The sequence below is a fragment of the Maylandia zebra genome, linkage group LG9 (genome assembly GCF_041146795.1).
Source record: "Maylandia zebra isolate NMK-2024a linkage group LG9, Mzebra_GT3a, whole genome shotgun sequence".
Classification (NCBI taxonomy): Eukaryota; Metazoa; Chordata; class Actinopteri; order Cichliformes; family Cichlidae; genus Maylandia; species Maylandia zebra.
Genome location: NC_135175.1, coordinates 32,903,209 through 32,919,657, shown reverse-complemented (window position 1 = coordinate 32,919,657; position 16,449 = coordinate 32,903,209). Strand labels below are relative to the sequence as shown.

Genomic DNA, 16,449 nt, shown 5'->3' with positions numbered 1-16,449 from the left:
ATGTTTATTCTGTAAACTGAATGGAGGAAAACCCAGCCAACAACAGATGGCAGACCTGCCAGAGGAAAGAGTGGTTCCAGATCTGCAACCTTTCAGAAACGTTTCAACAAAAGTTGAATTCCAACAATGGCAGCAACTACTTAGTTGTAATATTACTCTTTCTGGGTCAGAAAATACACTTTTAAGATATTTTGAGGCGTGAATGTAGTTGTGCAAACGTCAGATATCTGCTCGGTTTACAAGACATCACATACTTGCAAAAGTGCTCCGATGTTTTCGGAGATGTATGAAACTTTTGCGAGATCCCGAGTTAGTTTTGTTCATGATCCTACACAGGTCATGAACAAAATGGGTTTTTTTTTTCATTGTGGGCTAAAGCAGTTAATTAAAAGTAGTCTAACATGAATGTAAATGCTGTAATGTGATTATTTTAATAAACCATGTAACTTGGATAGCTTTGATGAACTCTTTGGAGCCTGATCTCAAGGGTTTTAACTCTGACACTGAAACTAGAAGAGGATCTTTCTGTCTCTGCAGATTCACAGTGATGGGAGTGATTTCAGCCCTGAGTGATCACGCTGATGTTTGCACAGAGCAGATAATTTAGTGAATGTGGTGGCACATTGGTAACAGTGAAACAGTTTATTAGTAACGTGGGATCGTTTGTGTCTGGAGTATGAACTGAGATTCCTGAAGCTCTTGTCACACTGGTCACAGCTGTAGTTTCCTTCCATGTGTGCACGTTCAGGATAGTTACGATTAGCTGATTGTGAGAAGCTTTTGTCACAGTATCTGCACTTGTACGGTTTCTCTCCTGTGTGGACTCGTTTGTGTGTTTTAAGGTTGCCTGCAGTGATGAAGGATGACCCACACTGATCACAGAGGTGCTTTTTAACCCCACTGTGAATCAGTTCATGATGTTTTAAGTCCCTTAATCTGGTGAAGCTTCTCCCACATTCTTTGCATTTTATCATTTTATCTCCAGTGTGTTTACGCTGATGTTCTTGAAGCCCGTCTTTTCGAATGTAAGTTTTTCCACAAAGGTCGCAAAAAAAGTCTTTCCCACCACCACAGTGATGACAGGGTTGAGAACTGGATCCATCTGTGTCGCTCTGCTTCTAAACAAAGACACAAAGACAGTGTAAGTCAGTCCTTCAACATTTTTATCCTGAACGTTGCCTGAACTAAAGAACATCTCTGCAGACGTTCAATTACTGTTTCAGTTAACATGCTCAGTTTACTGGGCTGCAATAACTACAATACTACCACCATAATACTACAGTAATACTTATTTCATGTTACAGTAACATCTGAGTTACACTGAAGTACTACCACACTAATATTTTCAGGGTAATTTAAAGGCTACCAACTACTAATGTAACACTGCAATAATACTAATTTAAAATTAAAAAAAAAAAAATTGTGTGCATGCGCCAACCAGCGCATGTTACAGTTGCTGCAAGGCCAGCAATGTTGTTGGGATGGAGCTGGACTCCCTTAGGGTAGTGTCGGAGAGGTGAATGTTATCCAGGATAAAGACAATGTTGGATTCCCATAATGCATTGCGTTTTCCCCTTCCAGTCCCCTTTCTCACTCACTATATATTAATAGATCTCTCTGCACTGAATCATATGTGTTATTAATATCTGATTAATCTAATTGAAATTGAATTGATAATTCCTCCCACCTACTCCATGACATGCTTGCTAGCCACAGGAGCACGTTCAATGAGAGACTGACATTACCAAAGAGCACCCCTGAATGGCACAGAAAGTCATTCCTGCTTGTGGCAATAGTGTGTGTGTGTGTGTATATTGTGCTATTTCTTTCTTCTTGTGTTGTCTGTTTTTGCTACTGCTTGTACTGGAGCACTGTAACCAACATAATTTCCCGTAGGATCAATAAATTCTGATTCTGACAATACTGCATTAATGACACTGTAACTGTGCATTTAAAGCACTCAGCTGACTGGGACAACAAAAACACTACTACCCCCATGACACTGCAATTATAACATTAAATTAGTATTTTAACACTAGTGTCTAAAAGTACTAAAGTTAAAAACAAGCAATGATACTACTGCTACAATATTACAAAACCGATACAACTTTGTTAACCATAATAGAAGATTACTGAATGTTTGGTTTTGTACTTATTTTCATTTGTGTTTTATTTTATTCCATGTACACCTGACAGAGGAACGAGCCGCTGTAAACAAAATGCCATCTATGCGGAAATAAAAACCATGTTATGATATACCAGGAAACGTTAAATAACACATGAATTATCAATTTTCAGCACTTTTAGTTTTTCATGATCGTGTAAACAAAAATCATAACTGAAATGTAAATTTGAATAATCACTCAGAGCTGCTTTTCCATGCAGTAGAATTGCTAACATGCTAACACAGTTTAATGAGCAGAGTTGTTCCAAACAGTCAGGCTAAAATGACAAGATAAAAATATAAATACATACCTCACAGTAACTGCACTTGGAGAGTCTCTTTCTGGTGTGGATCTGTTGGTGTCGTCTCAGGTGATGTGGAGCTTTAAAAGTCTTCTCACACAGGTCACATTTATAAGGTCTCTCCTCCGAGTGGGTCAACATGTGTTGTTGTAAATGCGTGTTGGTTATAAACTGTTTGCCACACTGATCACAGCAGTACACAACATGTCCAGTGTGAATGCGTAGGTGTATATTTCGGCTCTCTATCTGGCTGAAGGTTTTTCCACAAAAGTCACAGCTGTATGCCTTAATTCCAGAGTGGGTAACTAGATGATTCTGTAAGCTGCTACTGTGAGTAAAAGCTCTGCCACACTGATCACAGCTGTACGCTTTAACTCCACTGTGGATGAGTTGGTGATTTTTCAGGGAACGCTTCCAGGAAAAAGACTTTCCACACAACTCACAGCTGAACGGTTTCTCTCCAGTGTGGATGACCTGATGACGTTTTAGTGTAGACTTCTCAGTAAAATCCTTCCCACACTCATCACAGGTGTATGTTTTCTCTCCCTTTCTTCTGTGAGGTTTGTCGGCCTCCTGAGAGCGCTGACTTCTCGCTCCATGTTGGTCCTGCAGTGACAGAGATACAAACAGAGGCAGTGAGTGAAATGCAGTCGTGGAACAAACTCAACCTTCAAACTCCCTCCATTAACACTAGTTTTAAACCTGAAGGTGGAGCGTGGCACCAAACACCTTAAAGGTCTCTTATCCCCACCTGCTGGTAGTTCTAACACATTACATCCAACCTGGTGTTAAAAATAATTTATGAATGTTTAAACACTTTAAAATATTTTTTCCTTATTTTCCTTACTTTTACTCCCCACATTACAAAACAAATCTGTATTTTGTTGCATTTACAAAACAGATTTTTTACTTTTGTTTTTAGGAATTTGAGGGGAGTTATTTCATCACTAAGGGCATCAAATATCAAACTGATTTGAGCCTGAAAAGTAACACATGAAAGACAATCCTGATCGTGTACTAATCACCAGGGTATGAAACATAAAAAGAGATGAAAGAGGCAAAACTGTGAGTCATAGTCAGGAGTTAAAGTGAGACGTTGTTCTTCCTTCTTTTTTGCACAGCACCTGAACAAACAGGTAATTTCAAATGCAGCGTTTCTATCAACAAACATCAGCAAACACACAAACTGTTTGTGTGCAGTTTGTCTCACAGTGTGTTGCTGGCTAAAGGTCCAGCTGCTGTACATCACAGGGAGAGAAAAGAAAGAGAGCTAACTTCACTCAGAGATGGAGAAAGATAAGACACACAGGACAGGAGAGGAAAAAGAGAGGTTAGATTTAAAGGGAAGGACTGCTCAGTGGGATTTGATCAACTGCAGATTAAAGCTTACATGTAAGTCCTCATGTGTTGAAATCAGATATTGGGTCTGTACATGTGACATTATGTTTTTTCAGGTTGTGAAAGATGCTGCAAAACAATCTGAGGCAGATTAACTGTGTTATTTAAAGACTGCATGAAGATCCTCTGCAGGTTAGTGCAGGATAAACAGGTTAGTTTGCTGAACTGTGATGGATTTAAAGTAAAGAACAGTGTGTGACAGGTGCACAGTGACTGTGGTGCTCATGTCACAGTTAGATAAGATAAGATGACCTTTATTAGTCCCACAGGTGGGAAATTTGTTTCGTTACAGCAAAAGTGCAAAGTTATGTAGCAGAAATTAGAAAACACTGGAATGCAATAAAATGAAATAAAATACAATAGAATAATAGAATAGAATAAAATAGAATACAAATGCTATATACAACTGAATAAGAAAATACAAAAGTACAACTGCTGCAAATCAGCTGCAAAAGTCTTTCTTGTGGAGTCTGACAGCAGTGGGGAGGAAAGACCTGCGAAATCTCTCCGTCCCACATCGTAGGTGCCGCAGCCACTGAAGGAGCTGCTCAGTGCCGTCAGAGTCTCCTGCATGGGGTGGGAGATGTTGTCCAACAGGGATGACAGCTTAGCCACCATTCTCCTGTCACTCACCACCACTACTGGGTCCAGAGGGCATCCTAGAACAGAGCTCTGCCCTTTCCTGTAGAGGGCGTCTGAATTATGAGACCTGTCCAGTTTATTGTTCAGATGAACACCAAGGTACCCGTAGCTGTCCACAGTCTCAATGTCCATACCTTGAATGTTGAGTGGTTGCAGTGGGGGATGTTTGTGCCTGCGGAAGTCTACCACCAGCTCCTTGGTTTTACTAGTGTTGATCTGGAGGTAGTTCTGCTGGCACCAGTCAACAAAACCTTTGGTCAGTTCTCTGTACTCCTTGTCATCCCCATCAGTGATGAGACCGACTATTGCAGAGTCGTCAATAGAGCATCTGTACTTCCACTTAAGTATAGAGTAAATGTACTTTTGCCTCCTCTGATCATTTCTATAATATTATTTATATCAGTGATGGCCAAATGAAGCTTTCTGAAACACTGAAGCTTGTATTGAAAAAGGTTCATTACTCAAAGCTTTTCAACACAGTCCTCTTTGGTGACATCTGCTGGCCAAAAATATGAAGAGCAGCTTGAATCTACAAATTATAATATAGAGCTTCATTATAATTGCCCACTCTACAGAGCTCAGCTGAGAGCTTCTGTCTGATATCGGGCTGCTGTTGTGGTGCTTTGAACGTGTATTTTTTGGGGTGATGAAAAAACTGTTAGGTTTAATGTATGTGTTGTAGGTTGCCCTTTAAAAAGCTACACAATGCCATTTAGAAAGCTAGAATGCTTCTGTTTGCTATCTAGGTAACCTACGCATATGACTACATGCATGACATTGATAAGGGGAACAAGCAGCCTTGAGAAGAACAGATTCTACCAACAACAATCTGGGAGAGCTGCACTCTCATCATATAACCACACACAATGTATAATCACGCTTGCACAGCACAATCACTTCGTAACCAGTTATAGTAGTTTCTCATAGGTAATACAGCAACAAGCTTTATGAATATTCATGTGTGTAACCAATAAAAACAACCTGCAGGGGGAAAAGCAAGTTGAAGTGGGTTGGAGACAACTGCTTCCCCCTCACGAGTGAAAACTTGAGCTCTGTGTGACCTCGTTCCTGAGTGAGTTTCTGTTTATCCAGCAGTATCAGGGGTAAAACTCTGACAAATGTCCATTTGATTATTAATAATGTTGATGAATAAACCTTCCTGATTTTAACATGTGCTGTGGTCTCTAAAAAACAACATAATATACAACACAGTCATATAACAGGTTGGGAGGATGAGAGTTTTAGACGTGACTGAGTATTTGGTGAAACTGTGATATTTTCCTCACCTCCTGTGTTGAGCTCATTGTTTCCTCTGTAGTGACTCAGCTGAGTCCAGATGGCTGAAAATGTTCCTCTGCTGCTCCGTCAGACTCTTCTCCTCCTGCTGATCAGCTGGGACACAAAACAGATCTTTGTTAGGCTCCACACTGCACTGAAGAGTCAAAGTGTCTCATATGTTCATCTGACAACACAAAGTACAAATTTCACTCTGATTGCTTGTAGAAATCTTGTGAGACGTGTTGTGCTGCAAAGTGAGGAAACTCTCTCACTCACTTATACTTCAGGAGGAACTTTGTGACATTGGCTCTAATATTCGAAGCAGCCCTTTACTATGACAGGGCCAGAAAGTCCTATTTGAAGGTTTGGGAGAAGGACCATGTTAAAGGTGGATTGGGGTTTATACACTTTGTTATGATACAGGTAAGGCTGTAAGAGCCTGAGAAGGTGTCCTGAATGAACCTCTAAAACCAGTTTTCAGCTAACGACTCTGCTTCAGTCTGGAAAACAGCAACTACAAGTTTAAAGACTCCATCAACAATTCACACCCAGCAACAGCCTGAACAGCTCCTCCTGTGGTTTCCACAAACAGGGACAGACCTGTTACTCCCCCACCCCACACTTTCCACACCTTCAGCCCCCCAGTCCCACCACCTCCACCATTCCCCAACAACCAATGATTAAAGCTCATTGATCAAATGCTGTGATTGCAGCGACTCACTCTCTGTGAATGGTAATCATGGCCATTGATCAGCAGTCTTTGATTAATGAGCTTTGATCAGTGGTTTCAGTGCTTTCCTTCCTGCTTTGACTGCAGCTGTGTTTGACACAGGAAGACATTTTTACATTCTTCACGATTATACTTTATTCTTTTTGGGGGAAGTGCAGCTTTAAACCTTCACATGATTCAAGTCAACCCAACAGATCAATCTGAACGATCACAAGTGGGAAAAACTTCTGTAGACAAAATAAAACAAAACCCAACATTCAATCCACAACATGATTAAAAACATGATTCTCCCAAATCACCAAGAGCTGCACATTAACCACTGTGAGATTATTATTCTATCATATGTTATCCTATGCCTGTAATCGAAATGAGTGAATCATTATACTGCTGTAAGCAGCATCATACTTCTTATTATAGAGAGTATAATTAGTATGTAGCTGTAGTTCTAGTTTGCATTATACTGCTGAATTAAAAAGAATGTGAGAATCACTAGATTTATCAGATAGGTTTGTATTATCCTATACTGTTGATTTACTGTGAATGAGCTACACTGTCTCATGACATTTCATACTGCTGAGTTAAGAAGAGAATACCTTGTGCAGAGAGCACAAAGCACATTCCACAGGAGCTTCACCCCTTGTTGGAAGCAGATAAACAGGTCATAACTCACTGAGAGAGAGAAAGAATGTGAATGTTTAGGCTTTTACGACTTGGTGGGGGCCACTAGAGGCTATAAGAGCTTGAGTAACCCTCCACCAGTTGGAGATTTGCTGTGACCCTCTGCATGCATGTCTCCCCATCCGGATGGTTTGTGCTCAAAGGTGTTGAACTGTATGTAATAAAGTAATTGTTGATTGAGCATTTATACACCGAGTATTGTCCTTCCTTCAGCCCAAAGATCGAAAGAATTGGGAGAAATTAACACCACCACAATATATTTTTATTCTCTGTGCTTTCAAATATGAACACTGTTTACTTTCATCTCTGTTTCATTAGTTTTTGTTAACATCTTCCTGTGCATCACTTTACAGCAGCCACACTCATTAAAGTGAGACTTTGTAGGAGTTCACTTCCTCTCATGTGTTCATCCACAGCAGCTGGACAATAAAGTTTATTGTGACCCTGATACTGCAGCAGATCGCTCTCATCCATTTCCTGTTATCACTTCAAATAGAAATGAGGCTGTAGAGGTTTGGTGCAGGCAGAAAAACAGCTGCAGGGACAATGAAAAGACTTTTCTGCTCCAACTTCTCCCAGCATGCTGAGCTAATGATTAGTTGGTGTTTTTCTCCAAACACTCTCTCACTCTTCTCTCAACGTGTTCACAATAAACTGTGAACAGACACCGAGGAGAGCAGCAGAAGACCTCATTCAGGAGCTAAACTCAACATGAACTGAACTCACAGTAAAGTTAGCTCGGTGCTTACCTTTAGATGAGCCCACAAACCGAGAGAAACTCCGCGATGAAGCTGCAACTCTTTCCAAACACAGGAAACAGATCAGGGAGCAGAGACCCACGTGGTTCACGCTGATCTCGGCTACGATCCAGGAGACAAGGGTGGGCAGATCGATGCAGATATCGATCCAAACGGTGGTTTAGTTTGTTTTATCATCCAAATTCACTCTTTTACTCGCTTAGGAAGAAACGGTAGCTCCGTCTGAGTTGTCACTGTCACTACCCGATTCGTACCGTTCACTTTAAAATCATTAATGAGGTTTATCCAACCAATGAATTCTTAAGACGGAAATTTAATTTAGATGTGAACGCCTGCACATTTTGTGAAAATGATATTGAAAGTCTGGATCACTTGTTTTTCAACTGTGAATCAGTGCACTCCTTCTGGACTGACATGTGGAGCTGGCTGCAGTCCAGGAGAATTCAGTTACCACATTTGACGGTGACAGTAATAAAATTTGGAATACTTGCTGAGAATTCAGATTTTGACCTGTTGATTAGGACGATTTTGTTAATGGGAAAAAATTTTATTCACAAATGCAGATACTTTAAAGCTAAACCATGTATAAACAGATGGCTGAATGACTTTAGACTCTGGGCTAAATCGCTGAAACTTGTGAATAACAAGAAAGCCCATAAACTTGTTGTTTTATTTAAAGAGTTTAACCTATGTTAAAAAAAACAAAAAACTCCCTATTTTATAATCACGACTGCCCTTTTTTTGCACGTTAGTTTTTGCCTTTGGTTCGAATCCTTCAATGACTGTTCTTTATTTTTGTGCTAACTCTTTTAACTTTGTGCTTATTGTTGTTGTTTTTGGTTTTTTTTTGTTCGTTTTGTTTGTTTGTTTGTTTTGCTATAATGCTCAACCGAGGATGTAACATAATCGGATTAATGATGGTGCCTTGTATGTTAAACTGTTGTTTGTAAATAAAGTTTAATTTAAAAAAAAAAAACAAAAAACAAAAAACCCGATCCGTACCGGAAACCCGATCGGTACCCCGCATGCGCAAAAGGTTTCTACTTCCGGTCGTAGCGTTTTTCGATAGTTATGGGTCAGAGTATCTGTTAAGATGTTAAGAATAACAAGTATATCTTAAAATGTTTGCAATAATGAAGCATTTCAGTACAATGTAGACAAAAACGAAAAATAAAAAGAACGTTACGGATCAGGACTCTCCGATCCTTACTGCGCATGTGTAAAGTCTGACCGTACAAATCGGGTCTACCCGATCCGTACCGCGCATGTGCAGATGTTTTCTTCTTCTTTTGTTCGTTTAATGGCAGTTTACTCCCCAGTGTACGAGGATACCGCCACCTGCTGACCGTGCGAATAAACCCTATTATAAACTGAATTATCGTCATTACAAACGTGTGTTAAATCTGATTTAGCGATAGTCGAGTGTGTTTATGCTTGTCTGTGAGGAGAGGATTGCTGGAATAGTGATGATGATGTGCGCTATCACTGTCAATTGTCAGTAAACACTTCATCTGGCTGATGAAACTACACGTGTTTTTTTTTTTCATACTTTAATTAAATTTATGCACATATTACAATCTCTCGTTGGGAGACAAAATTAGTGCAACAACATCTTGAAAAGGTTGAATAAGAAACCAAACGAAATAGGAAAAAAAAAACCCACATATATACATATACATAAATATATGAAGGCCATTTTTATGACATATAACAGTTTCCTTTCTGCGAACACTTTAACATACATGTGGCTTACTTAGTACACCAAAAACACAATCATTAAAAGGATAGAGATTGAGTCCCATTGTCGCATATCAAAGCAGCCTCTTTACATGAATCCCTCAGTAATTCTAAAGATGACAAAAAAGATTTTAATTCAATTTTCAATACAGTTAGGGAAGGTCTTTTACTTTTCCATTTGCATTTGTGTATGTGGTATTTGCCCATAATTATCACCACCTTGTGTAGCATGGACAGTTCCTTAGATGGATCACCATTATTATATAAAACTTGTGTTAGAGTCAGTGGGGTCATCCCATCTATTCTTATACTCAACCAGTCTACTAGATCTTGCCAAAAGTCAGTTGTTACTGAGCAGGAAAAAAACAAATGATCAATACTTTCCACATTTTGTGAACAAAATCCACATGGCTCTACCTCAAACCCAAACCTTTTTCTAAGCATTTCAGCTGCTGGGTAATATCCATTAATTATTTTAAATTGCATTTCTTTGACTTTGGGGGGGATAGGCCAACTTAAAACATGTGTATATTTGTTCGTTATTTTAACGTTACTCCCTTTTAATTTTGTGTTACTGTTAAAATCGTGAAATAATTCATTTTTAAATATTTTGTTTATGGTTTTATTATTACAGTTTTTATCAGTCAAAGGAATCTGATTTAGCTGTAGAGAAGGTAAACTAATTTGTCCCTTAGAGTAATATAAATAGCCTTGTATCAAACTCAACAGAGGTAAGGGGATCGCCTTACAAACCTTGTCATATTCTCTAAGGGAACACTGAATGTTAAACTTTGCATTAAAAACACCCACTGAGAGAAACTGTCCCTTTTCATCAAGTAAATCTGTTATAAAGATTATGTTTTTTTCATACCACTCTTTAATGAACAATGACTTCCTATTAATTGTAATGGTCCTGTTATTCCACAAGGTGGAGCAATGTGGTGAAAAGTTATGGGCAAAAACCTTCTTCCAATAAGACAAGACCTGCTTATGATATTCTGACAGTTTCACAGGCAACTTCAATATATCAAAATCACATTTCAGGAGAAAATCCAACCCTCCCACCTTTTTGAAAATATTTTTTGGGATATGGAACCATATGGAGTCAGGTTTCAAGAGGAAGGCTTTTATCCAGTTTATTTTAAATACTCCAACCATTAATTGAAAATCAATTGTCTTTATACCACCTTTAGCGTAATCTTTGACGAGTTGTGATTTTTTAATGTAATGTGTTTTATTGCGCCAAATGAATTGATAGATTATAGAGTTAATCTTTTTAATGCTTTTCGGGGTAATGTATAATGAGTAAGCTGGATAAACCATCTTTGAGACGCCCTCTGATTTGGATAACAGATTGCGTCCAAAAATTGTGAGGAACGGATTTCAGCATGAACGATCAGTTCCCCAGAGAGATCCTGGAACGACGCAGGGTCCTCTTCCCAGTCCGACGTAGTTTTATCCAGAAAGGCTCCCGGGCTGTCATCGCCGTGGACCGGCTCTACGTGGACGGACAACTCTACCGCGACCCCGGCACCACTCCATGGCTGTATTGACTGCACACCAAATAAGAATCCGCTGCACTATTCTCTTCACTCACACTCTCTTGTATTAACTTTTGCTTAACTATGTAATATCAGCTTGCTAATTTAGTATAACGTCACTCTCCGCCAATGCCTTAATTGGAATGTTTCCGTTTCTATCTCTTTTTCCCTCTCTCTCTCTTGCTCTTTGGTTTATTTGCTTCTCTTTTCTATCACTATGTCGATCACCTGTTTCCCTATCCATCCACAAACAACACTGTCTATTTCTACATGCTCACTCTGCACGATCACGCACACACATGCGTTTAAAGGCAACACATTTACAACAGCCACACAGCGCACACAGATATAGGACACATGCACACATTTGCTCATTTTAGTTATTATGCACACACATAGTCAGACCTATGGAGCTTCTCGCCGCGCATTTTCTTCTCTTTATTTACAAAAAAATTATGTCTTTCCATTTTCCTCACCCGTCTAAGCGAGACACACAGCGTACATCATTAGCCACAAACACACAACTATGGGCACGCTAAGATTTGTCACATGTAATGTGCATGGAGCTGGCTCTAGGGAAAAAAGGTTAAAAATACTTAACCAACTTAAAAAATTACAGGCAGACGTTTTTTTATTACAAGAGACCCACATGCCTGTCCCAGGTTTGAATAAACTTAAAACGCCTGAGTTTCCTAATCTGTTCTCAGCCTGTTATAATTCTAGACAAAGAGGAGTAGCAATTCTAATGCATAAAAATATTAATTTCACAGTACTCGATACAGTTATAGATCCAGAGGGCAGATTCCTAATCGTCAAACTATCTATACTTAACCAAAAGCTAGGTATTGTAAGTATATATGGTCCAAATGTTGATAACCCCTCATTCTGCCACGTTTTTTTTTTTAGTACACTCTCCGAACACCTAGATTGCACACTTGTTCTTGGGGGAGACCTCAACCTGGGACTAAATGAAGAAATGGATAGGCTCAATACAGCAGGAACTCAGCGTAATTGGCAGTCCACAAATATAATCAAACAGTATATGAGCGACTTTGGTCTTTGTGATGCATGGCGCTCCCTTCACCCCAACAGTAAGGAATATTCTTTCTTCTCACATGTCCATCACTCCTACTCTCGTCTGGATTATTTTCTAGTCATTTCAGACACTGAGATTCGTCCTATAGCTGTCAGTGATCATGGTCCTGTATCTTTAACACTAATACAGATGAATAATACTACGCCAAGTAAAAACTGGAGATTTAATACATCACTGCTCAAAGACAAAGAGTTTATCAAATACTTTAAAAAGGAGTGGACTCTATATTTAGGCTTTAATGACATACCTGGAACATCAGCATCTGTCCTCTGGGAAGCAGGGAAAGCCGTGATGAGAGGTAAAACAATCTCTTTCTCATCACATAAGAAGAAAGAAGAAAACAAAAATATTCAGGAACTAGAAAAAAACATCAAATTCTTAGAAAAAGCCTATGTGTCACACCAAGATCAAGAAATATTAAACAAAATACGCGAGACAAAACTAGAATTAAATGAAATTATTAATAAAAAGACTAAATTCTTAGTACAAAGACTTCGCCTGCAAAATTATGAACACGGTAACAAATCCGGACAATTTCTTGCTAACCAGTTAAAAATCAATAAAGAAAAAAACATTATATGTGCTGTTAAAGATTTATCTGGGAATACAATATATGATCTTAAAAAAATAAACAAATTTTTTAGGGATTTCTATGAAACTTTATATACACCACAAATAAACCCATCTAAAAATGAAATTGATCAAGTTCTCGACAACATAACTCTTCCAAAATTATTAGACACCCAAGCAATGGCACTGGACTCGCCACTGACACCAGGTGAACTCCAGGAAGCTCTGATAAGTATGCCCAATAATAAGGCTCCAGGTCCAGACGGCTTTTCAACAGATTTTTACAAAGAATTCTGGACGATTCTGGCACCAGTTTTTCACAAGATGTTGCAGGAAATCAAAGAAAATGGTAGACTACCACCAAATATGAACTCTGCAAATATCAGTCTCTTACTAAAACCAGGCAAAGACCCTGTATTTCCTTCAAGCTATCGTCCAATATCCCTTATTAATGTAGACCTTAAAATAATCTGCAAAGCTCTCTCAAAAAGATTAGAGAAAATAACCCCCCTTTTAATTTATCCTGACCAAACTGGTTTTATAAAAGGTAGGCACTCATCAACAAATACACGTAGATTACTTAATTTAATAGACTACTCATGCAGTAAAAACATTGAAACCGTAATATTTTCTTTAGATGCAGAAAAAGCATTTGACAGAGTTAACTGGAAATTTCTATTTGCAACTTTACACAAATTTGGGTTTGGATCCTCTTTCATAAACTGGTTAAAAATATTATATAATTCCCCAACAGCTTGTGTCAGAACAAATGACCAAACATCCTCCAGCTTCTGTCTCCTGAGGGGCACCAGACAGGGATGCCCACTCTCCCCTTCACTGTTTGCTATTTTTATTGAGCCACTAGCAGCAGCAATTAGACAGGCTACAACAATTTAGGGCAGAAAATGTAAGAATGTAGAACATAAAATCAGCCTTTATGCAGATGATGTGTTACTTTTTCTCCAAAATTCACAAACCAATCTCTCTGGGGTAATTGCATTAATAAATTCTTCCTCAAGTGTCTCAGATTATTCAATTAACTGGTCAAAATCTACAGTTCTTCCGATTAATTGCTCCTTCCATAATTCCTCTCCTTCCCCACTGCAATCTGGAAATATAAAATATTTAGGTATTAATGTCTCTCCTAAGCTTTCAGAATTAACTAAATTAAACCACATCCCACTTTTAAAGACAGTAGAAGGCAATCTGGCTAGATGGAAATCTTTACCCATATTACTCATGGGAAGGGTCGCTGCTATAAAAATGATGGTCTTGCCAAAAATAAACTATTTATTTTCAATGATCCCAAATAAGCCATCACAAGATTGGTTCAGATCTCTAGACTCGTATATTTCTAAATTCCTTTGGAAAGATAAACCCCCACGTATCATCTTAAAAACACTGAAAAAGACCAAGGATAAAGGAGGATTAGATCTGCCTAACTTTAATCACTAGTTTTTAGCCAACAGGCTTCAGTTCATCTCTAGATGGTTTAAACACACCCTCTTAGATGAACCTTGGATAGATGTAGAACACTGTAATAACCTAGAAATCTCAAACATCCAACGACATGAATGCTTCAAAAGCGTCAGCATCAGCTCTTCTCTGACAGCATGGTGGGAGTTTCTAAAAATGACAGTCTTCATTAATCCCATGCAAACGTACACCTATCTGGAACAATCCGGACATATTACAAAACAATAATATGATAAACTTTCCAGATTGGAGTTGCAAAGGAATTAAATACTTGGAACATATATTGGAAGGAACAGACTTTATTTCGTTTGACAGACAAAATATGGGATCAACAAGAAACGATTTTTGGATTATCAACAAATTAAACCCATAGTAAAAAAGAAATTTAATCCCAGTGAAGCTGAATTACAAACACCACCAAGTGTGGTACAATTTTTTTAGTCTAAAACCCCCCAAATTATTGTCTAAAATATACAGAACACTTTCTAAAATAGATGAATCAATATCCCTTCCTATTGCAAAATGGGAAGCAGATTTATCAATCAGCTTAGACCCAAACCTTTGGTCTCAGATATGCTTAAAAACCTTTCAATGGATCAGAAATCCCAGTTTGCAATTAATACAATACAAAATATTACACAGAGTGCACTATACTGGTCATAGGATGTTCAAGATGGGCTATACGCCTTCCAACAACTGCTCACACTGCACAGCAAATACACCGGACAATTACATCCACGCTCTTTGGTTCTGTCCACCAGTTCAGAAGTTTTGGCGTGAGATATGTGAAGACTTATCAAAGTGTCTGAAATGTAACATTCCAGCCTCCCCTTTAGTATGCTTGCTGGGCAACTTGGATGAGGTCACTGCAGAAATAAACACGTTGTTTTTACGGCCCTATGCATTGCAAAGAAAATGGTCCTCATTAACTGGAAAAATAAAAATAATCTTAATTGTAACCAATATAAAAACCCTCTAATAGATCACATTCGTCTTGATACAGCCTCTGCCATCACATTTGATCAATCCCTTTGGGCTCCATCACCTAGTGGGGGTGGGGTGTCATGGTTTGGTCCTGCCTTCGCTATTGTAGTTGATATGGGGGTAGGGACGGCCTTAGGACGTCTGGGGAGTCCCTAGGGACGTTTTCCCTGGAGGGCCTAACCCGGGGGATGTGGCCATGACCTGGTTAGGGGCTCTGGTGGCTCTTAGATGGTGTTTTTCTTGTGGCTGCGTACAGCGGAGATGGGGCAGGGTCTGTGCTGGCGGACGTTGGTTACTGGCCTGGTAGCCTGGCTGCCCCTGGGTGGGTCCGGGATGTGCTCTCCTGTGTTTTAAAGGCACTTTAGAACAGCACACAGCAACACTACATATGAGCGGGCGTAGGGAGGTTTTGGGGTCTTCACTCACCCCGCTTCTGTTAGCCATCAGGGCTGGGGGGCTGGGAGGAGGTGCTGGCCGTCAGATTGGGGTCTGGGATGCGGGCCCTCCCTGCTACTGCAGATAAGGAGGTGGTCCGCTTGCCTCCACCCCAGAGACAAGGGTAACATCTCCTGGGTCTAGGTGCGGCTTGCCCCTCTGGGGGCACCTGGACCTGGGATATAGAGTATGTTTGGGGAGTGTGACTGTCTGTGCAGTGTCTACTTGTGTCTGTCTACACGTTGGGTGAGTGCCGAGTATTTGGTTGTGTATATGGGGGTAGGAATGCATGTTTGTGTCCGCGTGCGCCTGTTCGTCTGTGTCTATATGTCAGGTTGGGTCTTAGACTCAACCTCTCTGGGTACATCTCGGGCCCTCTAAAGGACGGAGGCCTATCTCCCCTCACCACACTCCTTGCCGGTGGATGATGCCCTCAGATGTTGGTGTGTTGGTGGTTCTTGTCGACTGGGGCTGGGCGCTCATGTATGTACCGGCTCACTCCTGGTGGCCGATTGGCGGGGCCTGGCGCCTGTGGCCCGGCTGGGCTCCTACCGGGGGGTGGGGTGCCCTCAGTCCTCTGGCCTCTGGGCCTGAAGCTCGGTCCTCTCTGGCACAGCTGGCTGCCGGCAGAGCTCGCGGGCACGCCACTGCAACCCCCTC

At 40.0% G+C, this 16,449-nt stretch overlaps 1 protein-coding gene across 2 annotated transcripts in view; it reads right to left on the bottom strand.

The window, feature by feature from the left end:
* The window catches only part of LOC143420378 (uncharacterized), a 37,171-nt gene continuing 20,722 nt past the window's right edge, over positions 1-16,449 (bottom strand). For both annotated transcript variants that reach the window (XM_076888432.1, XM_076888431.1), the window contains 2 exons: positions 2,476-3,072; positions 1-1,118 (listed from right to left, as the gene is read on the bottom strand). In XM_076888432.1, the coding sequence (XP_076744547.1) occupies positions 540-1,118; positions 2,476-3,072 (1,176 nt within the window). In that variant the 3' untranslated portion in view covers positions 1-539. The remainder of the gene's footprint in view (positions 1,119-2,475; positions 3,073-16,449) is intronic.